The 24584-nt window shown below is 36.7% G+C and overlaps 1 protein-coding gene across 1 annotated transcript in view; it reads right to left on the minus strand.

The window, feature by feature from the left end:
• Positions 1 to 1400: 1400 nt before the first annotated feature.
• VWF (von Willebrand factor) overlaps positions 1401 to 24584 on the minus strand; it is a 140823-nt gene continuing 117639 nt past the window's right edge. The window contains exons 44-52 of the mRNA XM_085311282.1: positions 21525 to 21635; positions 19390 to 19573; positions 18481 to 18521; positions 13455 to 13571; positions 10711 to 10809; positions 9583 to 9711; positions 7840 to 7879; positions 2966 to 3063; positions 1401 to 1749 (exon numbers count right to left, since the gene is read on the minus strand). Coding sequence (XP_085167408.1) covers positions 1561 to 1749; positions 2966 to 3063; positions 7840 to 7879; positions 9583 to 9711; positions 10711 to 10809; positions 13455 to 13571; positions 18481 to 18521; positions 19390 to 19573; positions 21525 to 21635 — 1008 coding nt within the window. The 3' untranslated portion in view covers positions 1401 to 1560. The remainder of the gene's footprint in view (positions 1750 to 2965; positions 3064 to 7839; positions 7880 to 9582; positions 9712 to 10710; positions 10810 to 13454; positions 13572 to 18480; positions 18522 to 19389; positions 19574 to 21524; positions 21636 to 24584) is intronic.

Consider the following 24584-nt stretch of genomic DNA (forward strand, 5'->3'; position numbering starts at 1 on the left):
ACCTTGATTTCCTGACTTTTTCTGCTAGGCTTCTCAGGAGTATTCTTACCCTTTAGGTTGACTCCTATATATAGTTTGGACTAGTTCACAGTCACTTCTGCTGGAAGAATTTTTCTTTTCTTTTCTTTTCTTTTCTTTTCTTTTCTTTTCTTTTCTTTTTTTCCGCCTGTAACTTATTCCCAGGTCATACTGATTTCCTAACAAATGGATGGAAATTTATTTATTTAATTATTTAAAAAGCAGCCCTCCCTCTGGATCAGTGCTGTGAATTTACAGAAAATGTGAAAGAACTCAATCTATCTAAAGTCAAAATATTCTTGTCTTGCAAAAATGCAAATACAATGAAGTTTTACCTCTGGTTTGAGGGGTGAGAAATTAGCTCTCATGAAACAGCTTGACTGGCACCTTATCCTCTCCTTCCTCCTCCCCTCAAATATTTTCTGATCTTTCTTTAGTGGCCTGATCATACATAGAGAATTTAAATCCTGTTTTAATTATTCCTGGCAGCAGTAGCTAAACTAAACCTGCTATTAACAATTCAACAGTTTGGTTATATTGAAGATATATCCATTTTTCATACCTAATGCAACAGATGAAGTCTTGGCACCTGATTTGGGGGCAACTAAAGGAAAGCTGAGGGTTTTGGTTTATGTTTTTCTTTTTTATTTTTTGTTTTTTTAGATTCAATTTCATGCCTTCAAAAAAAGCAGCAGCTTCATGCTTTCTTGCAGTAATATGGTGCATAATGAAGGAAGGGTAAGGCCTGTGATATTAGGCTGCCTCTCCGTGAGGAAGTCCTCATCTCTTCAGTGAGAAATGAAGGAAACGGTAGTAATAAATTTGAAAAAAAGGGAGATTTCTGGTAATTTTTCTCTCAAAGTTGGCTGCAGAAGTGCTGAAATACGTAGGTAAGGACAGTCTGTCAACACATTCACAAACAGTGAGGACTTGCAGAAGTTACAAAAGCTGTCTTTGGCACATAGTTTCTCTGGTACCATTTCAGCGGAAAAACATGTATACATTGCAGAAAAATATTTGATTGTCTAAGTCATCATCAGTATTGTATGATATGTTCCAAGAATATTATTCTCCTGCTATGAAGGCTGATGCTATAATTACCATACCCACTGGCAGAGGGTGGGAGAAGCAAGACTGAAGACCAACAAACTCTAAACCCCAAAATGTGTCATTGAGATCTGGAGTAGAGAATGCAAATGCAATAGTTATGAATACACCATTAAATGCTTTGGGATATGTTCTTTCAGTAAAATAAATTGTTTCTGTTACTGTGTCTTATTTTTAATAATGTGAATAATTTTCCGTGGTGAAGATGAAGAGAAACAACACAATCTTAAATATCTTTTTTATAAACCATCCCAAGAATACTCAGAAAATAATGCTCCATTGTGCTAGTAAGTTTTATTGTTTGCTATGTTGATACAATTAGTTAGTCAGAATTCTACTGGATAAAACAGTCTACAGAGAGAAACTGAGGCTTGTATTGTAAAGTTCCTTGGTCAAAAAACTCGAAGATTAAATGAACTGGTTTCTTGGAAATAATCAGTCTGTGCACTTCCGAGAACGGCACTCACACTGAGAGGCAGAAGGGATGTAATGCTGCACTACTGTGCCATTGGCACACCGCAGGGGGATCATGACTGTGGTGGTCTGAGTGGCTGTGCAGCAGCTGCACACGTCTTCCCATTGCCCCGTCTGAATGGAGTATCTGGTATTGCTTCCGCACTTACCCTAAGAGGAAAAAGAGATACAAAGTTTGAATATCAGCAGACCTCAGTGAAACCAAAATCTGTGTTCTTCCCTTGGAAACAACTATAGGCTTCCTCGCCCAGAGTTCAATGTTTTCCTGTAAAACTCCAATACATATGACTTTATGGCTAAAGACCTAATCACCACTGACTTTGTGGACAGGATGAGAGGGTAACAATCTTCTTTTTGAAGAAAGGTAAGTATTTTGTTGTTGTTGTTCTTCAAGCTCCCCTGCAGAATAAGTCTTGTGTAATACCAAATGGAGACCCTTATCCAGTTATCTATCTGAAAACTCTTGACATATTGGTCTCAGTACTTTTCCTTCCCGTTTCTGTTCTTTTTCCAGTGGTTATAGGAAAGAGGAAGACCCATTTTGCGTACTGCACCAGCTAAAGATAATACCCAAGGTGCAGGGTAGAAGTCAAAACTTCCTGCCTACCATCCTTGCATAACTTGTGTATAAAGATTGTATATAGATCCTGTGTAAGGCATGGTTATTTCAAAATGAGCTGTTGTTCTGCTACAATTGGTCTGGGGAGAGAATATTCTTTTTGGTTTCTAGTCTCAGAAGGACAGGAACATCTGGAAGGAGTGTTATGCTCCTGTTTCAAGTTCTCTATTACCTGTAATGAGTGATGGGCAAGAAAATACCATAACACTCAGCTTTTAATCCAATTATGGAAATATATGAAACATTCAAAACACAATAGCTTAGTGCTCAGGCAAAGAGAGAAGTCATACCAAATCATAGAGCTCAAGGTTAAACCTCTGCATCATGCACCTAAATATAGATTTAGATTCTCATAACCCAACTTCAGAGCCTGAAGAGGGATGTGTAAGGTTAACCTTAGACTCAGATCTGAAAATCGGGTACACTAATACTGAGATGAAAACTCTGCTCTATATAGAAAGTCTTGATAAAGTCATTTCAGACTTATTCATCTGTGCTGGAGGTAAAGGCATGATGTGTGTGCCTTTTTTTTTTTCATATTGGCTTAATTAGGGAAAACTCAGCATCGCCAAAATACTTAAGGAAATTAGTGCAAATGGGATTCACACAGTATAAATCAACCAGTGAGAAGGGTATGATGCTCCATTTATTGAAGTGAAGCCATGAAGGAGCCAAAGGCACCCTTGTGAAAAAGAAAGGTGGTGAGGGAAGCTGTGAGGGGGCATTTGTTTGTTTGTTTTATTTTACCTCACAGTGAGAAATAGGCACTTCCTTCTCAGTCATGCATCCATTGATATTTCTGTACTGCAGTCTGGTACTTATTGGTCGACATTCTTCTTCCACACCTACCAAGTTAAAAATAAATAAATAAATATAAATGTTTGACAATGCGAACAATTGCTGAAAACAAATTTTTTCTTCCTTTTCTCTTAAGGCTGAAATTGCTGGTAGTGAGATGTCATTACTGGCAAGAATCCTAACAAAAGACTTAGCCTTGTTTCCATATAATGATTAATGTAGAGTTGTATGAATATACCATACTGTAACCTTAAATTCCACTGTAGATTAGAGTTCTCCTCTTGTTTCTTTTTGATTGACTGATTTGTTTTAAAGACACCATTCAACACATATGCCTTTAACCCACTGGTTTCCATGTTAGATTTTTTTTTTTAAGATAGTTCAACAGTACATTGTTCATTTAGCTGATAGGCAAGGTAACAAGACAATGGTATCTCTGAGGGGCATGTACATTTCCATGAAGAYGTAAAAGATGCCTAAGAAGCAGCAATTAAGGTACCTCATGGATTTCTGTTTAAGACGTTAATTTCAAAGTATGTGAACATATTTCCTTAACATATGACAGTCACAACCATCAAGAAGCAAGATATAGCCATTTTCTATTAATTCATACCTGGGCAAGTCATTCACTATGAATCTTGATAAGCTTCCAAATCTAAGAACCATAGAAAGGGATCACATTCTTCCAACAAACTGAAAGTGCCATATATCAGTTCTGCAGTAAGTAGGTGTAATTCCAGTGGGATCTTTTTTGTTGTTGTTTTATTTTGTTTCTTCCCTGAGCATACCTTTGTTATTTTTGTTGAGTTGTGTGATAGAAAGGCTTGTCTGCACACACACACAAAGGAACAATGATAACAGGTGGTGGAAACTGAATAGCTGAACTGGAAAAACAGAGCATCGTAACCCAGCTACTTTTAGGGTTACCACAGGAGATCTCATTGTCTGGGGATGACATCCCTCAAGATGAGTCAACAGACAGGCTCTACCACTCACTTTGTAGACCAAAGAGGAGTTACTGGATATGGGGATAGGGACTCATTATGGGATGTCAGTGAAGAACATCTTGGGATTATACAAGACTTATAACGTGATATTTAGGATAGGAACAAAAGTTGGGAAAGGCAAGGACTGAGTTTGGGGAAAAACAAGGTCCTGGTTGAGGGAACCTCTCTATTCTGTGAGCATGTGTGTGTACGTGGAAGTCTAAGTATCAGTAACTGGAGTGGGACCACAGGTCATAGGGCCCATGAGCCTGAGGTTACAGCAACTGGAAAGATGGATGTAGATGTATATTGTGTGGATGTATATGTCAGTGTGTGGTCATTAGCAAATATCAGGTAGGACTAGTCAGCAAGTACCTTGGGAGCCAGGTATCAAAGTCTGGGACAGATCCCAGAGAAATCAGAGGATCTGACAGTTGAATACTGGAGGACAAGCAGGTCCAACTCGGCCACTGGGGAGACTGTGGGGTCTGGAGTTTGACTGAGAGATCTGTTTGTACATGCGTACGTGAGTGTGTGAGGCAACTGGAGGGTCCAAGGGCCAGCTACTGGGTAGACTGAGTGCCTAAGACCAGTTATTGGAGATATCCACAACATGTGCATCTTTGCATGTGTTCAGCCTCACTATTGGCCAGACTGGACATAGAGCTGTTATCAACTCCTAAAAATCCTTGCCCATGTGTTGGATTTTGCAGAAAGCTATGTGGCTAAATTTTACAAATATGTCAATGGGAATTTTGCTACTATCCTCAGTGAGCCATGAAATACTGTTTTTTTTTTTTCTAGTAGTTTTTGCAATTAATCACAGATAAATTCTTCCTCCTTCCCCCTCCGCTGCCATCTTAGTGAGAAATTGGCACAAGAGGTTGTAGATCTGGATTTGTTATGTGCAGAAGGTACAAGTTCAGGGAATCTGCTGATCGCTCCCTGAGAAGTGAAGTTGCTATGGTCCATGAACTGTGGTAGTGGGCAGTGGCTCTGTTCCTCCATTTCCCTTGCCTGTCATCTGGTACTGGAACTGGACCTCACTATTGACATGCTCTTATACAGACTAACCCAGAATATCTGTTCTGAACACTCTGGATATTTTATTCCTAATATCTAATGCTTTATAAAGGAATTAATACTTTTTAAGGGGTTGCTTTATGTGCTACAAATAGTTGCTCTTTATAGTATTAATATAATGCAATATCTCCATGTAAAGATAGGCTCTTACTTATTAGTAGCTAATGAATGGAATATTTATGTTTAAGAGAATACTGGACTTTTTTTTACATATGATACAATAACATTTCAGAGACACTATGGAATTCAGCAGGCCAATTCCATAACTATGTATACACATAAATTGAAAAGAAATGTTATCTATCTTCGTAGCAGCAAACATAGCTTTCAATACTTTTTCCAAGAAAAGGCTAGTACCAGATTGACTGTTTGCCTTGCTAGAGCCTCAGATTTCATCTGAAAAGATAGTCTGTGAGTTTGAAAAGGATTTCTAGGTGCAAGGCTGGAACTGCCAGTTATCATTTAATGATTTTACCACTTCATTTGATAAAACTTGTCCAACCAGAAGGAATATAGAGGTCAGCACATCAGCTGACAAACAACCCCAAGCAAAATCAATGTCATCAGGCTCAGCAGTTTCCTTGACTTTTTTGATCTTGATTTATTGACTTGTTGCTCAGTTACTTCTCTTGTCTACTTTTTTTGTAGAGCATATCCTTCTTTGCAACGGCGAATCTATGTAACTTAACAGGATATATGCAGCTGAGATCAACAGGCAAGAAAGTTAAGTAGTGTAGATACAATTCTTTCTTTCTGAATTGGGAAGAAAGGGAATATCCTTTGTAAATAATCAAATCCTCTGCTAGTACCGCAAAACTGTAATGAGGAAACAAAACCTGACCAGCTATCTGCTCCCACATACTTAAAAATCAGAACGATGAAGTGGACATACTAACAAACTCCAACTGCCAAGGCATATCTTAGATAGAGAAGCTAATTTCTTAAATAGTCTTTGCCCAAGGCTGTTACAGGACTCTGCAGAACCAAAGTCACCAGCCTGAAGTGCACTTTGAACCTGAGAACAAGTTCTTTGAATAATTATGCTTAGGCAGCCAAAAGATAAACTGTCTCAAGACCTGGGAAGACAGTGTAACCTGTATCTAAGCTTCTGCGCATGAGTAACTGATTATTCTCTTATCTGAACCTAAAGAATACTTAAATTACTTTACAGCAGCTTTGCCAAAGCTTGCTTTCTTATAGCATGTTTAACAGACTGCATATCACTACCAAGGGTCAGGCTTGGGTACAATCTAATTAAAGGGGAGAGACAAAAGAAAGTTTGGTATCTAGTGGTATCTGATTCAAAGCTAAGTTTCAATCACTTTTTCTCCTCCAAGCATCAATTAATAAACTAYGATTAGTTGGCTGGGTAGCTTATTGCTGAGTGATCAGGGTTTGTATACAACTGCCCAGCTACAGTACTCACTATAGGCACAATCATACAGCTCAAAGAACATATCACTCCTGGGATATGTTGACTTCTGCCTTATGGAAGGCCCTGAATATAGGAGTGACTACTAATAGGACTGCAGTGTAACATGACACCTTTCAATTTTGAGCTACATCCAAGCAAACATCAACAGGAAAGAGGATTTGAAAGCCCATGCTACATGAACTTATTTTAGGTGTGAGATATTTCACTTAGATTTTGCTGCCACAAGGAAGTATCACTTTTATTTTAATATAACTTAAATATATGCATTGAGCTCTGCCTATTTGAAACTGGCTTTCCTCTCTCCTCAATTGCAACAATAGATATTGCCAATTAGTACGGTCTCCCATCTTTCAAATGCTAAAATCAATTTATATTAACAGATAATTTTCATATTCCTTACTTTCAGCCCAGTAGATTAAACTTCTCTTAAAAAGTAAATTACCTAGCTGAGCCATTTGATGATAGTCTGCCTCAATAGCTTTCTGACTTCTTCTTAAACTAGAAYTCACTGATTCTATAGACAGACAATGGCAGCAAACGTGTGGAGTTAACTTTCTTCATCGGGGTATGATTACAGCAGTTACTGCAGCAGTGCAGTGATGGGCTTCTCTGCTGGCCATCTTTTACTTATTAGCACAGGCATAGAGCAAAAGGAGGAGATGATGGAGGGCAGGAAACGTGTTGATATTCTGAACCCAAATTTGCAATGCTTCTTCACATAAACAAATGCTTTCTATAACTGTCGCCTGACATTTGGATCATCAATAGTATAGGAGTGGCAGGACTCACTTCCAAACTGCAGAATTTAACACACAGTCAAGCTGGACACTAGGAATGCACTTTTGATAAGCATTCTCCCATCCTTTTTTAGTTATTACATTATCCACAACCAATCATAACTACATTACTTTCACCAATTCTTTTTGATAAATACATTTTAAGGCCATTTGTTATTCATGATGTGGTTGCCTCAACTGTTCAGTGTTAGGTTATGTGGCTGTTAACCACTGTGTGATACCGCTCCTGTTCTGTCTAGATGAATAAAATAAAATATTCATAATTAACATTTTAATGACAGTACATACTAAAATTTGAAGGGTGTCTATTTCTTTCCAAACACTTGTGAATACTGTCAAAATACATGTTCTTCTAGAGAAAACATGACAACAACATACAAATCAGAGAGGGAATTTGTTTGGTGTTTTATTTTGACTGCATTCTTTAACTCTRTAATATTAAGCTACGTCTTATATTAAACTTAGCTCCTTAGCCAATAGCCTACATTCTCTGCAGTTTCCAAAAAAGTCTTATTTACTTACATGTGTCACAACAGGTATTGCCAATTTTTGCAATTCTGCCCTAAAAAGAAAACAAGACCAAAAAACTTTTATTTAGGCACAACTAGAACTCATCTGTTCTGCTGGAGCAATATGAAAGGATGTTTAGAAAAGAATATTAGGCAAAAAATATTTTCCTGTATTATATAAAAATATAAATCTACATTAGAAATCATCTTTTCATTATAAACCATTAAAGCTGTGAAGAGGTTACAACAGTCAATTATTTCTAATCAGTTGTTATCAAATGCAGTCATAGGTTCAACACTGTAAAATACTGCTTTCAACTTATTCAACATAACTTATTTTCTACAGAAATTTTTTGAAACAATAAAACTCCTACTTTTGGCTATTAAAACTTATTTCACAGATGTGATACTTTTCGTTCACTTGCCTATAAATACAGAGTTGTCATGGAACAGACATTCGTTCATATACAGTGCTAAAAATATCAGGAGGGATAGTTTAAATTCCTTTTTTTTCTTAAGCAAACAAGATTTGAGTGCTACGCATTTTATCACTGTTGATACTAGAAACTGATTTGTATTCATCATCTCTTTTAAAAAGGCTAACATAAGTTAATGCTCAAAATATAGCTATGGGAGAAAAATACTGAAAATTAAAGAAGAAAGGAAAAAATGGAAAATGTAATATTTATTTACATTACAGAGTGATGCCATTGTTGCACTAAACACCTGAATTTACATGCAGGAAAGGTTCTTATTTGGTTTGGTTTGTTTCTAAGTAAAAAAGATAAGATGTCCATCAGACCAAACACAATCATCTTTAGAGCTAAAATATTTAATTTTTTGGAAGGGAAGAGAATAAAGGCAATTTGGGAAAATTCAGTTTAAAAATAAACTGTTCTTCACTAATTTAAAAACTTTAGAATGTGACAGTAGCCCCAGGCCTGTAATGTAATTATCATTTTTCTAAATTTGGATTGTCTGTATAACAAAGCTCTATGTCCTGCTATGATGACAAATTGGAAAATGGACTACAGAAGCTTTATTCTTCCTGCATTATGTTTCTTAATTCCTCTGTTTATATCAGATGTGTATTCAAGAGTTGTGGGTATGAGCTGTGTTACAGGTTTCCCACTTGCTGTCATGGCCAACAAAATGGGACGAGCTGGATATAACACCTATTTGATTTTGAATAAGCAAATATAGCACCATGTGGTACATCCCTTCCTGGAGTACACAATCTTCATTCTGATTATCAGTTTAGGGCTAACTCCAGATTACAGAAAAGGTAGATAAGTTATTATTTCACAGTTCATTTTACCAAACCACTGCCAATGTCAAAGTTTTAGCTCTTCCCAGAGCACAGGGGAAGCCTATGCACTTCCTTTCTCAAACTACATACTAGGGTAGCCAAAACATCCTTATCCTTTTATACTTATATTATAGTATAAAGGAGTTGATTTGACACTTTTCTCAGGATAATTAGCCACACAGCTTTGCTCTGGTTGCTGCTTCATATGGAGCAGAGTTACTGCACATTCAGCAGTAGAGTCCCACATAAAAGCAGTACATATTTAAAAATGAAGATAAATCACATTTTTTCTGAATTTCAAAGAAAGTTCAAATTCAGTTTAGCCAAGGTGTTGGGAGAGGAATGGGGTTTTCCATTCCTAATGCACACAAAGTATACATATACAGAACCATAAAGATGACAGAGACTGTTATGAAATATGGAAACAGGAACCATTTCACTACTTACACCTTCAGCCAAACATCTTCTGGAATCAAATGGAGGACAGCCAGTGATTCTCCTTTCCCAGATAAATTCTCCTTTTTCATTTATTTTACAGGAGTGACTGTCACAGCCATCCTGAAGAGATTCATTTGGCTGTAAAGATTTAAGAGCTGTTAGCTTAACACAAAAGCAACATGGGACCATAATTTTTCAGGATACCATACAACCTGACTACTCCTTTACTGATATTGAATCAATATACCATGATGGTAAAGTTTATAAAGCATGGAAACCTTTACTAAACATAATTGTTTGTCAACAAAGGTTTCTCATGGGAATTATTTACTTTCATAAAGTATCATTTACAGCTCAATTAAAAGTACCAAAATCCGATCTTTTTCAGCTCTTAGCCAGGAAAAAAACATCCACTAACTTAAGAGAGAGACTCATCTAAGTGAGAACCTTGGGAATTTCACCTCTAAATTTTCTTTTACAGAAAGATGTATATGCATACATAACTTCCATTTCAGTGGCAAGACTGTTCAAAGAAACACACACACAGACACACACTCTATCTAAAACTTGGATCAGTAATGAAACAAGAGAAAACGTTATCTCCTGTTTCATGTGAGACACTGACTGGTTCTAACCAGGAGGTGTCTGCTTATGTTTAAGAACCTACTATACTGGAGACATTTTTAAGGATTTATATTTTCAACTTATTAATTTCTTGCTTAAAGTGAGGTTTGAATTGACTCTTAGTATACTGCAGGTGTTTGGGCTCATTTTATAGTTAAATTTACTTTATAATATTCATGCTCGCAGGTGCATCTAGATTGTCCATCTAGAAAATTGTATTGTAATGAGAAATCTCTTTCATTTACAAAAAAATAATTTTTTTTTTGAGAAATCATTCCAGGACATAAGAGAAAAGGCAGTAGTGTTACCACACTGCTTAATTCAAAAGCGGAAAATAAATGCATTTTTCCTGAATCCGTCAGAAGTCTATGCTTCATTTATATTTACTGAAAGAAAAAAAAAAAAAAAAAAAAAAAAAAAGGAAGAAAAAAGAAGGAAAGGGGGGAAGGAGGGGAAAAGGGAAAAGGGAAAAAGAAAAGAAAAAAATAAGAAGAAAGAGTGCTTGAAGCTTACCTGAAGGTATTTAAGCCTTCCATCTCTCAGTCTGATTCCACATGAAGTTGGTATACATTTTCCACAGCAAGAGCCAGGGATTTCTTGCCTTCTGTAATTCTATAAGGTAAAGAAGTTCACATAGATATTGTTCTGGGATTGTTTTATTTTAAGCATACATCTCATACATACAAGTAGAAGCCAGTTTTCAGAAGTTCAGCGGGCGAAGTAATAGCTATCAAAAACATTTCTTTTAACAGTAGGCCTGAACTACATCAATCTACTTAGCTAGGTTTCTTATTAGCTGTGTTTTGTTTGTTTTGTTTTTTAAATAAAGCTTAGCATTAATCCTTGTATTGTTTTGACCACTGAATTTAAAATTCTTTAACTTTAAAGGTCCAAGGTCAGATCCATTAAACAAGGTGTGACAGTAGAAGGGATAGGGAGCTGATTAAAATTCTGTGGGTGACATATAGTTCTCATAAACACCAGGTTGGACCTTCTCTGCAAAGCTAGTTTGAAAAGCTTGAAGTAGGAGAAAAGGGCAAAATAGCCAGTAAACAGTGGGCAGGGAAAGGGAGAATCAGGCCAGAATGGAAAATCTGAATTATGGAAAGAAAGATAGGGAAATGGGCTAGTGAAACAAGAAACTAAGAGCACCAGAGAGAGTATGACAGAACAAAACAAAAAAATGACAGAAGGGCAGAAGAGATGAATAATACGGCCTGACAAATGGCACAGGAAGGAAAAATGGTGAAGAAGAAGAAGAAAAACAGAAATGAACTGAGTAAACACATTAACTGTCTCACAGTAATGTCTCCAACTGCTGCACATAGCTAACAGCTGCTTATGATGAGCTGAACATTTTTAAGACAACACTCTAACTGAGTGAAGGCATGCATGTTATCCATGTTTTTTATATATATTCTGAAAAAAGAATTTGAGGAGAGTTGGGATTTAATGGGAGTTAACCATYAAATCATTGGAGGAGTACACAGTTCATTGTTATTTAGGTGAACTTGCTCTATTAGCAAAAATGTAAGCACCTAAAGTATATTGTAAAATGACAAAAAATGATATTGATAAATAGAAGTGCTACAGATGGCTGCACTTCAATGACCAGTGTATTCGCTTTCACAGCTTCAGCACCCAGTAGAAAACAGGTGCTCCTGTTAGAGTTCATACCCTAAGCCATGATTTTGTCCATCATGGATGAACTGCTTTAATCTGGGATTACCATGAAATCAACAATCCTGAGACAGGAAAGATGCATGATATTTGTGTGAATCCCACTGGTCAGCAGAGAGATTAGCCACATATTTTTCTTTCAAGAGTCTGTTATTTATCATACTACATTATAGGAAGGTGATATTAGGATCCAGTATCATATCAAGGTATTACAGATACTCCCTTTTTTGTCATAACCTACGTTTATCTATATTACTAAATAAACTGGGTTAGCTAGGGCTGTTTCTGCAGACAAGTGGAGCAGTACATCTCAGACATATATGTATGTCTGCACCGTCTTCTCCCACTGGCACAGACTGACCTTGTTTATAACATCTGCTAGAAACAGTACTCAGTATGTGCTAACCACCACCCTGTGCCTGGGCATTATTTGGAAAATACTAGTTAGAATAGGCTAGCTAAGACACTGAGAACAAGTAATCTACATAACAGATGGCAGGCTGAAACCTGAGCCTACTATCTCACTCTTCATTTATTAGTATAGCTGAAACCACAAAACCTTGACTTACTACATCGTCCTTTCCAGTTCTACTCAGGGATTGAAAAACAGACTTCCCCAAAACTCTGCCCCTCTCAGGCAAGGACAGTATCAACTCATGCCCCTCCTGGATATCAGCAGGGGATGCCATATGATCCTGTTAAAGAGGTGGCTTTTTGATGTTAGGGTCACTAATTGCACAGGCTCTTGGTTGGGTTGGGTCTGTAGCCCTCCACCCTTAGTCTAGGAGAATCCAAAAGAGAAGGAATCCCTTGAATGTTGTTCTGTGAAATTCAGCTGCTGGTTTGTGTTCTTGGGACAGGGGAGACTAAGCCAGCTTCTCCAGTTTAAGTCTCATTTTACCTGAGGTATTTGTGCTGAGCTAAGAGAAAAAAAACTCTTGTGTTTCAGCAGAACTAGTCAGGCAGCCATTATTGGTCAAGGGAGTGAAAAGAAGAGTTATTTGCCTCTGTCTTTCCCAGCAAAGCTCATTTCTTAAAGATGGCGAAAGTAGCAGCAAAGACTGCAAAATGGTCAGTAGAATTGATGGGGACAATGCCATCAAACCACTTAGGACATGGCTGGGAACCAAGCAGAAATGTTACTGAGCTCAGCTACTAGGCAATTTGGAATATTTGTATAAAAGCCCTGAAAGCAAGGAGATCTGGATGAGCTGCCAGTCCCAAAAGGGACAGATAACATTTTAAGAAAGGAGACACAGCAGTTCCTGTTGCCAATGATATCTTAAATCTCATTTTGCCTTGAAGGTAAGCAGTCTTAAATATGCAAGTAAATGTACCTTGTGGACGTGAGTACTATGAAGAATTACCTCTTTTCCTACACTGAGGACTTAGATTGCATTTGGTGTATATGATCTAATGCAGGGAAAGAGCATAGGCCAAAGATTTGCCAGAAAAACTTCTAAGGCAGGAAATAGGTCCCAAAGTTGTACACAACACAAATGGTTATATACAATGGATGACATGACTTTATCATCAGATCCATTCTTATTCAGAACCACCAGACCACTTGCACTTACCACTGGACATGGTTCACAGCTGAATTTTGTACATGTCAGACTATATCTTTGAGAAGACATTGATTGTAGAGAGCAGAGACATGTTGTGCATTGATCCACCATCAGGCGCCTCCACGCCTAAAATGTTAGAATGAGTTTGTAACAGTCAGTCATTGTCTCGTCATTAAAATTCAAATAAATGAGCAATTTTATCTAGGTTAAATCTGCTTCATTAAATCTTGTGTTGCAATGGAAGACAAAAGAAAACAGAAAACCCATGATCCTACTCTCCACAGGCCATTTTTCAAGTAAACCCTTTAGAATTCCTAAATCTGCAAATGAACATTGCCTTTTCTTATTTCCCTGCTTACAAAGTAAGAAAGGAATCCTTGAAAGCAGTGGGGAAGATTTTGTTAGATAGTTCTCATCTGTTCATTTTTTCTCAAAGTGGTAAATAGATTTGCCAATAAGTCTTGTTCTTATGCCATCGCAACCTGCAGCTCATGGACAGAAATTACTAGTTATTGTCCTTATCATGGCACTGCTTAGAACATCTAGAGCCCTAAAACCTTAAAAATCATGATATGTAGAAGGAGGGAAAAAAATACTGAGTGAAAAAATGGATTTGTCCATAGGTGCAAGCTAGCACAGAATTCAAATTCCTTGAGCCCTTCTCCAACACCTTGTTTGCTGAATCCAAATACCTTTCAAAGCAAATAAAAATGACATTTTAAATGTAGAAAGTGAGAAAAGCCAGGCTATTAGATGGGAAACAGAAGGATCTGGAGTTAGTAATGGCTTTGGATGTCTAACATATAAATGAATTCTAAGTAAAATGTCTTTCTGCCCCTGAAGTACATGACTCTTCGTTTCAACCCTAAAATAATACATCAGTACGGCTAAATGGACAATATGAGAGAAGTATTTTAAAGATTTTTACAAAGAACTTCTAAAAACTAATAAATAAAGTAAATAGACACTGAATATCACAAATGAACAAAAGCTTTGAACAGTGCTTCAAAAGCCAATGGAACTTCACTGTTAACTTCACTGAGGGACAGAAATTCTTTCAGTTGTAGATTGGTGTGCAATATATTTTGCATATTCTCAAATTCCTATTTTTTCTGTTCTATACTAGTGAACATTCATCCAACAAATGGAGTAAAAACAAGGAGCTGGCCAAAGCAACAGTGTAAAGGTAGTGCTCCTCAAGGCTCAGCAGTTTTCAATCAAGTACAACAACAATGACTTCTTACTTGTTTTGTGGAGATCTAGAAAAAAAAATCCTACACAAAAAACAACGTGATAGAGGGGATTATACCAACAGGGAAGGTCTCCATCTTTTAATGTGGTCTGGGATTCTGTGATGGAGTTGCAAGCAACAGCATAAAACTCAACTTGATGACCAAAAAGATACTTCTTAGACCAAACTGTTGCCACCATTTTAACAACTCAAGCTCGAGACCTTGACAGAGGACCCTTCATTTTCATTAGTTTAATGAAGTGACATTCACTATAAAAGGTTAATCTGGGGTTAAAAGCCAGGCATGGATGCAAGCATGAAGCTGCACTCATAACTTTTCCCTGTGGGAAAGGAATTGATAGCAAATGTCATACGAAACACTATACTTCTTGTTCACTGTCAACAATGGAAGCATTCAGATGTCACAATGACAGTCCTGGTACARACTACATGGCCTTACAAGGTCACTCAACCCACTGACATCAGTATTACTGTACTGGTTATTGTGTCCATACAGACATATACACAGACAAAAAAGCCTCGTAAATCTGGGAGATGTTCCAATTAGGGTGACCTGTTTCAAAATGTACTTGGGGTTGTTTTATTTACTCATTTACTTCTAAAAGCCTGAACAATATATGATTATGATAGTATCACAAAATGCCTCTGTAGCTCTAGGCTTTTGCATCACAAATTGTCTATGAAGTTACAACTGATATTACAGCTGATACCCTCATTGGATCTTCTAGTAGTTCTAAAATTCTAGTCCACTAGGCATTACTATTTAATATATAAGGACAGTAAAAGTTGATCTTATACTGAAATCACTGTTATCATGGGCAGAAATTTAGGGTAAAGTTTTCTAGAGATATGTTGAAACTCATCTCTCATACCCAAATGCCTTTAAACTTTGGGGGAAGGTCTTATATTGATCTAAAGTTTGCATCACAGCTTAGTTCTATGATGTTTATTTAATATGTTTGGGGATCAACATGCAAATGGACTTTAACAATGTATTTCTGTGAATGAATATAACTTAGCATGAGAGAACTGATTGAAATAATGGAATGATATATCTTTTTACCTTAATATAATATACCTATCATGTTCTCTTGGCTAAGTTAGAATAAAATGTCACCATCTGCTAACACAGTGTTAGACAATGTAACCAAAATAACCTGCCTAAAGCCAAAATCTACTCAGATCTCCTTCAAACATGCCACTCAGTAAAAGCTTGGGAAAACAGATGAGTGATACAGACAATCCTTTCGGTAAATACAGCCACCTGCTTGGAAATCTGCAGTTAGAGCCTGTAGTATTGTTAAGAACAGTGGAGTGAATGCAATACACCAAATTACTGGAATGTAATACTGGTAACCAGATACAAGACAAAAATCTAAAGGGATTAAGGACACAGACATTTAACAGAACTGCACTAAAAGACTCAAACCTTGGAGCTATTCAATGACTGAGTTAATGAAGCAAAGTTTTCCCTTGATATAAAATGAAATTTGAAACTTTTTATAAAAGGCTCTCACTCCTAGAATACAAGTTTTGAAATCCAGGAAGTATAAACTTCTGCGGACACCACATCTTCCCTCCTGACCAGAACTCTGGAACAGTCACTGAAGTAGAAAGTCATGTCAGACAAAACAGTAGTAGTTCCAGCTGCTCAAAAAATTTCAGATATATAGCTAATTTGCTTTAAATTATTAATTAAATAAAACTCCTTTAGGTCAAAAGAAAATATGCATTAACTTAAGAAAAGTTAACTACTAATGTAGTTCCCCCCAAAATGTTTTCTGTTATTTTCCATATCAGAATAGCTGCTTTGTTCAGAAATCCTCCAAGGTTTACATTTTTTACTGTTTAAGGTCAAGTCATACGAAAAAACAATTGTGCTCTAGCTCAGCCCAAATTTATTACTCTCTACCTTAGAGAAGATTCTGGAACTAGTGTGCTGTTTGAAATCTAACCTCAGTAATGCTTGACCCTGTGCAGATGGAAGAGCATAAAAGTAATGCAACAGCTGGGACCCACCAGCACCTTCAGAGTCTTCTTGTGTAGACTGTGTTTGATAAAATGACCAATTGTCAGAAAGAACAATAATACATTTTTAAAACTCTATTAAAAATTATAAGACATTTTTATATAGAACTAGATAGCAAACAAGAATGAGTCAAAATGCAGTTTTATGTCAGCCAAAACACTTCATGAATTCATGCCAATCTGAGCAAATTTTATTAAGATAGGAATGTTTTTCAATATCTAAGAAGCTGAAGTATTTTAATTTTAGATCTTCAAAACAAAGCTGCTTCCAGTTTTGTGTCCAATACGATATTTTGCTTCAAAATTTGCTTATGCTTTATTTTAAAATATGTCAAAACACTTGAAAATAGAAAAGACACTTTTCTTGACAGATCAAGTAAACATTTTGTTGAAAGAGAAAAATTAGTTGTTTACATGGTTCTGTTCATTACAGAACAGCATACAACTGGAAAAAAACTTTCAAAAAAAACCAACACAGAATATATGTACATATTTTAGATAACAGAAGGTAGCAGAAGTTTGCAATTATTAAACTGTATGACATTCTCTACAAATATGGTTTTTATAACTTCATAAAATGACACAACGAGTTTCAACAACATACTGTAGAGGACACAGAGGAGCCAAAAGAAAATGAATTATTACATGTTTTACCACTTTACTATCCTTCTCCAAATCTTCTTACAGAAAATCAGAAATATTATTTGTATTTAATTCTACAGGGAAGTAATTCTAGTACAGAATGAAGAATATTTGATGACAAGGCTCTAGCGCTAATAAATTGATAAGCTTATGCCTACAGAATATGGAAAAATTTGAATATGGAAAACAATAGACAGAGAAAGGTTCTTTCTGCATACCTCAAAAGTCTGAAGAGATGTGGGCAAACTTACCTTCTATGTAAACAGAAAAAGTAAGAAATGCGTAGACAATAGAGGAATACCTAGGTTAAAAGTTAGGTTAGATGAATAAAAAGGATCCATTCCCCTGGAGGATGTTGAGAATACTTAGAGCTCTTTGACACCAGAGGTGCTGCCAGAACATGGATTTAAGGAAACAACAGACAACTGACAGAGCTCGCCAAAGATAAATTTGGCATAAATAAGATCAGATGTCTACCTCAAATCCTTCCCACTGTCATGGACTGGGTTAAAGACATCTTAATGTATGCATTAAATATACAGTTGAGAAAAAAATTCCTCTGAGGGCATATCAGCAGGGATCTGAAAGGGGATAGAAGTCAAACAGTGAGGAAGCTTAGCTTTCCTGTTTCTGCTAATAGCCAAAGAGGGATACCTCTCCTTCCACACAAGCGGAGCATAAGTCTCCATCCTTTTTTAATCTGTCTTATCCTCTAGGTAAAATAAGGGAAGTTTTTTCCTTCCCTGAAGTGGTCAAGGATCACCTTTGAGATTATTCCTCACAGATAGTTTCCTGTGTGTTTGGTAGCTTGCAAGTGATCACAGAGCCCAGACTACCACAGTTTCTGAGTACTTTTCTCAAACATCCTTTCAAGATAAGGTAACAATATCGTCCTCCTTTCGGAGAGATATTGTCATACAGGAAGTCTGTAGGACATAGCCTGCTGAGCCCCTTACCATTGCTTTTACTACAGGATCTCATTTGCAGAGATTTTGACTGAACAAAATTGTCCTATAAGCGTATGGATATTCTGGCAAGTCTGTGCTCTACAAATGCTCATTAAAATATTGAAATATCTTACTATCATATCAAACAACAGGAATCAAGTCTTACCCCAATAACAGTGCCATTCAAAAGACAACCATTCACGGGTACTGAAAAAGAGGATAACATGTCATTTAGTGTTACCATTACCATGCCATTATTTAGTTTTGATAAACCATGAATACGCTTTTTGTGATTTATCGCAATTTATTAAAGAGGCATAATTTAGCCCTCATAGACTATAACTTAAAAGGTAATAATTTGCCAGTGTTATCCTGAATTCTATCTTCAAACGTACCTTCCTGAACTCTTTTTTCCAAGTGCATGGTACAATGTGGATTTTCCCCTTCAGTGAAAGCCTCTCAACTCACAGAAGAACTACTCATAGGTTTCCTGCAAGTTACAGTCTTCTACTCTGTGGCTGCATTTATACTTGTCAAATAAATGTGATTGGGAGTCTTCCCAGACTGAGTCAGCTAGTGTGGAGTGAACCATGTCTGGCTAGTCTGAGCCATGGTCCCAGTGATCACCAATGCTCAGAAGAGAGCACAGCTGCACAAAACCACTCTGCACAGAGCACACCTTGAAATCTAATTCCTGAACCATGTCTGCGAAGTGGCAGAGAACTAAGCTTCCTAGGCCAAAAAACATATCAAGATCCATTTTAACTGCCTAACAATATCGGAAAATGCAATAATTTGTTAGTATAGATCTAGCCTTGCATGTCTCCACAATGCACTAGTAAATAGGACAGGTAGTTCAAAGCAAGTCCAAAGGGAGACAATGAACATCACTTCGAAAGAGGAAGTAATAGCAGCAGGTAGTGTTGCRCTCAGTGCCTAAATTATACAACAGAGCTTCAAATTATTATTATATTTGCATAATACATACTTTTAAAATTGCTACTGAGAAATAGGAGAGCAACACCTTAGCTGATTAATTCTCCAGTGGTTCCACTTGCCATGTATGAAACCTTACCACATCTGCAGGACGGACAACAGTCTTTTACTTGGTCGCAGCGTAATTCAGTTCCTTCTGTACAGTTGGGCACATCCATTTGAGAGCAAGAAATGTTCTTTTGCTGCACAAAAACCTCATTGTTCACTCGGACACATTCATTGATAATGCAATGATCGAATGGGGATCGCCACTCTGTGCCGACCTGGCAGGAAATTGTAAAAAGATTAACAGTATGCAGCAATGTTTATGCCACCAGATAAACGAATGACAACCACAACCAATGTGCTGGTTTACAAAAMGTATGTTTACTTCCTTAGGAACAATTTGTCACTCAACAGTGCTCCATAAATCCTTAACATGACAATCAGTTTATAGAGTAGAGCTCTGCTTTGTTTGTGGAGTTTAAGAGATATAGGATTAGCCTTAAGGTGAAAAACAGAAAGGCAGGTGAAATAATACATGAAGAAGATAATGGAATCTTAATTATATTTAATTTCACATTTGCTCTTGGTAGCTGGCTGGACTTCATTACACTGTAAAACAGCTAGCCCTGTTTCTGCTGGAATCTCCCGCAAATCAGCTTTACTAAGCCTGGAGGAGATTTTGGCAATAAATTACTGACTAGAAGAGGTTTGCAAATGTAGAAGAGATGGATCTTGTTAATGGCCCAGTTGGTTATAACCACCCATGGGTCAGACAAGGTGGGAACTTCAAGTCCTCTTCTTGGAAAATACATCAGCATATGCCAGAAAGATGTTCTGTTCAATGCAGGGAGGAGCTGATCAACACTTTGAAGTAGTGATCCACTTTAATATAATCCACTTTAATCTTTAAATACTTTTCAAGAATAATGAATAGCTGACCCCCAACTCCAGTAAAGTCTCATAGGTTTGCTCATAAATTGAATGAATACTTCTTTCTCACTTGTTAAATAGTTATTTCTATGTTAATGACAGAAAGTTGAAAGAGTACACAGCAAGAAAGAGACAGCAGAATATAAGAATCTGTCATTCATTTAGGACAACAGAAATCAGTAAGTCACAGTGAGACATTAGAGTATGACTTTTGAAGGCTTGTTTTATGAAACAGAGAAAAATATTGATCCTTTTATTAATAAATATTCTTGGTAAAGTCAGGGGAGAAGCAGGCTGTAAAATGATACACTAACATTTTTTAAAAGGCAGCAGACTGACTTTGTAAAAGAAATGATCAAAAGTTAATAGCACATATTTCCCAGTGACACGTAGATATAAATGCAGAAATACTATAATGAATAACACTCTGGGAAGAAAACAGTGGTGAGAAGGTCTATTATTTTAAATATATTTGACTTACTATTTCTGCCTTCCTTTGTTGAATGCAAACTGCCACATAGGATTAAGCAACTTAACACTACTCGGGTAGGCAAAGGCTTGCCACAGCCAATTGGGTTAGGAATAGAAAAAAAGAAATAGCTTGAAGGAATTAAAAGTGAAGGCAAGAAAAGAAACCAGTATCCACTGAGCTTTCCAGAGTTGTAGGGTATCTGCACATAACACATTTAAAATGGCATTTGTACACACTCATTTCCCTTTGGACTTTTTAGGATAGACACACAGGAATTCAAGGGGACGAGACACGATGCTGAAAATAAACCATTATTCTGAGTAGAGAACAACTGTGGCCTGGACCACTGCAGTCTGATCTGACCTGCAGCCATCATCTTTAGCAAAGGGATGTAATTCTGTCCCCATTTACTTCTGATATTTCAATGCGTACCAAATAGAACATCCTATTTGAATAGCGCCATGAAATTCAAGTAATCCACTATTCAATCTGCCTGCTATCCATGGAGTAATATACATTAATCAGGAGAATTTAAACAAATAACCTTCAGCCTGACAAGCGTCCTATCCCAATATTCTTTTGAGCTATCATTTTTGAAGTCACTGATTTTAAATACAAAATTACTTCTTTAGAACCTAAAAAGAGAGGGGAAGTTTGCTCATTAGCAGAACAAAGTGGCTAAATCACCCCCCAAAAAGAACATTGTTTCTGAGTGTTGCTTGCCCAAACAGAAATAATTTCCATGTGCTTTTTTCCCCCTTCTCTGGAATATAAATGATTTGAGGACAGTTCTGTTAGAAGAACTACCCACACCACCACTGCCTTACCTCATGTAAATGAACATCTGCATCACCCCGAGACCAGAACAACTGCTCCTCACATGCCATCTTTTGGCATCTTCCACAACACTCCCCTTCTTGGATGACATACTTGTATCCCTATAAGAGAAAAAAAAAGGACTGACTGATTCAAGAATAAGAGAAGACACATGAGAAGATTAATTCTAAAAGAAAACACTGAGACACTGAGATAAGTGCTTAATGTCAGCAATATTTTTTAAAATATATATATATATATATATTTTAGGGAAAAGATATTTTAAAAACACACCTATAAGGCCACACACTGCCATTACATAATAGACAAGTGGTCCATTAACATTATCTGGCTAACATTATTTGTCAGAAAACATTGAAATGTACACTAAGACTAAAAATTCTTATCCTCTTATTAGCTGCTGTTTAATTTATATTTTGAAGGCACATTTAACTCAATTCAGACACATTCAACTTAATTAACTCTAGGTACTATCTTTCCTCAGTTCATTTTGATCCTTACTAATGACCCAGTCTTGTAAGCAGATCAGCTTCTCTAATGTTATGAATCACCCTTCCAAGGAGTTCAGTAAATGTTGACGGTGCTCAACACACAAAAAAAGAAAGGAAACAAACAAACAAACAACAACAACAAAAAATCTCCAAACCCTCAAATAATCCAGAATATTCCTGCTTTTTTTAGGAGCTGAACAAATATGTAATAATACAAACATCTGTCACAACACAGAAAAGAAAAATGAGATAAACAAGCAGACATGGAAAGGGACGAGGTAAAAGATAAATGGTTTTGAGGTGGACTGAACAGTTTCAGCAACACTGGGCAACCGTCATTTCCAAATGCTTTAGTTTATTGCATGTGAGCAATTATGCTTTAGTAAATTGTAAAGAGCAAGTGTTTCAGAAAATATGGCACTACAGAGGAGTGCAAAAGCAAAAACTGGGAAGCTCACTTCTAGAGGTGACTGTCATAACTGCTACACTGTTTGGTAGGTTTGGGGAGAAAACTACATGAATGTTAAGAAACCAGTTTAAAAAATGTCTTTGAGAATCATTACATTAAATCATTTCAAGTTTTTGCATATGATGTATATAACTACAACAATTTACATTTCAAAAATCCTTCTTTTAATATAATACTATTATACAAAAGAAAACAAAAGACAAAAATTGTTTTAGTGGCATCTTGGCTGTTAATCGGCATTCATAATTCTCCTTCCCATCTCTGAAACCTCAAAGTTACAATTCAGTCTGAACACATTTAGACGCTTGTCTGGGCCTCTGCTGAAGCAGAGTGAAGGAACCAGGCAGAGGCACAATACAAGAACCACTTTTGATTTATCATTTCATCTTTTCCTCTCCTGGGGAAAGTAGCCAAATGTACAAACACTGGTGTATCTATGTGAAAGGGAGTAATGAGTTTTATTTTAATTAGAATAAATATATTCCATATTTAATAACTAGGTAGTTTGCAAGGGGCAAAGCATAGCTCTAATTTCAATACAGGACTGAAGAGAAAATATTTACTTAGAGAAAATACTGTTCCCATAAAAAATGCCAATGAAAATAAGCATCATTACTATTTTGGCCAATACCTTTAAGCTCAAATGACTGAAGGATCCTCAACTTGCTCCCATTGTAAGCTGCCTGCTATTTACTACAGGGTGAGTAAAAACTGAGGCCAACAGTTACTAAAACACTACTTGGTTTCCTACTTGATTATCACTTTTCATCTTTGCTCTTCACTATGGAGCATATTAGCAAACCTCTATAATCAACAGACTTTTATATGGAACAGCGTTTCATGTGATGTTGTACCATGAAATATTGGAGTTCTATCTAGTTTTGTTGAAAAAGCTGTGCTTCTGAGTGCTTTAGTTTATATGACTTTTATCTGCTTAATAATGGTGCTGACTGTGTCAGAACAGAGAGAGAGGAGCAGACAGAGCAGGCAGTCTTTTTATCTTCATTGCCTTTCATTATCCAGGAAATAGAGTTTGAAGAAGATGATGTTTGCCTTTTTTTTTTTTTCAAGTATCCACTTAGTGCCTTCAGCCAGTGTTCTGCTAGTCCCTCACTTTTTATGTGCTGGATCTGCTGCTTTTATTCCTCCTCTGTATCGTGGTTTTTTTAATATATATACACACTTAGAGTTCAGACGGGGAATTAAAACTCCAAAGAAGCCTACAGTAAATATCCATCCGTCTGTCACATCGACAGCAGATAACTGTCCCCAGGACTAGGAAAAAAAAAAAAAAGTGCACAAGGAGGTGAAGAATACTGCAGTGCAAGCCACCTGTGCATCTGAATGGGCACGCAGCTGATGTGGGAGTGGTAACAGGCATCTGCTGTGGAGAACTGGACACATGTTCATTCTCACCACCAGTTCAGGCTCTTTGATAAAACACAAATGCAGAGATAAAGCTGATCTCAATCTCAGGCCCAAAGGGCTTCAGACAATGCTTGTTGTGATTTCATTGCCCACTCAAGACACGTGAAGGCTATGATCTGGCATATCTGTGCTCTCCCTTTTTCATTCAAATGTTGCTCAGGATGTACAGCTCATCTTTTCACAGATGCTAGAGGTTTTGGCCAGAAAACGGTAACTGCTTTTTGGTTAAAAAAAAAAAAAAAATTTTTTTGAAATGCTGAAATAAAAATCTTCGGTGGCAATGAATCACCACAAATCTAGAGATTTCCCTGGAGCTACACTCATTTATCCCAGGTGAGGACTTAATTTTCCATTTATAGCTCTCCAGAAAATTAAGATACCATTCTCTAATTTCTATAATAAGTTACGTAATAAAATGCAAACAGTATGTTTGAAATTACTTACCATGAGGATTTTTAGTTTTTAAATAGGATCCTGCATATCAAATACTTGAACAATAGGTATTCCTTTGAAACTATTTTCTTTGACCTTCTTAACATATATTATTAAGCCATTTCCTACATTATAAGCATGAGAAGTCCAACACTGCTACTTCAAAGGAAATATCAAATTGAAATATTGGAGATTTGAGCCACAGATATAGTCAACATCTATTACAATCA

Source organism: Rhea americana, unplaced genomic scaffold (genome assembly GCF_003343005.1).
Source record: "Rhea americana isolate MKP2758 unplaced genomic scaffold, rheAme1 scaffold_338, whole genome shotgun sequence".
NCBI classification, from domain to species: Eukaryota; Metazoa; Chordata; class Aves; order Rheiformes; family Rheidae; genus Rhea; species Rhea americana.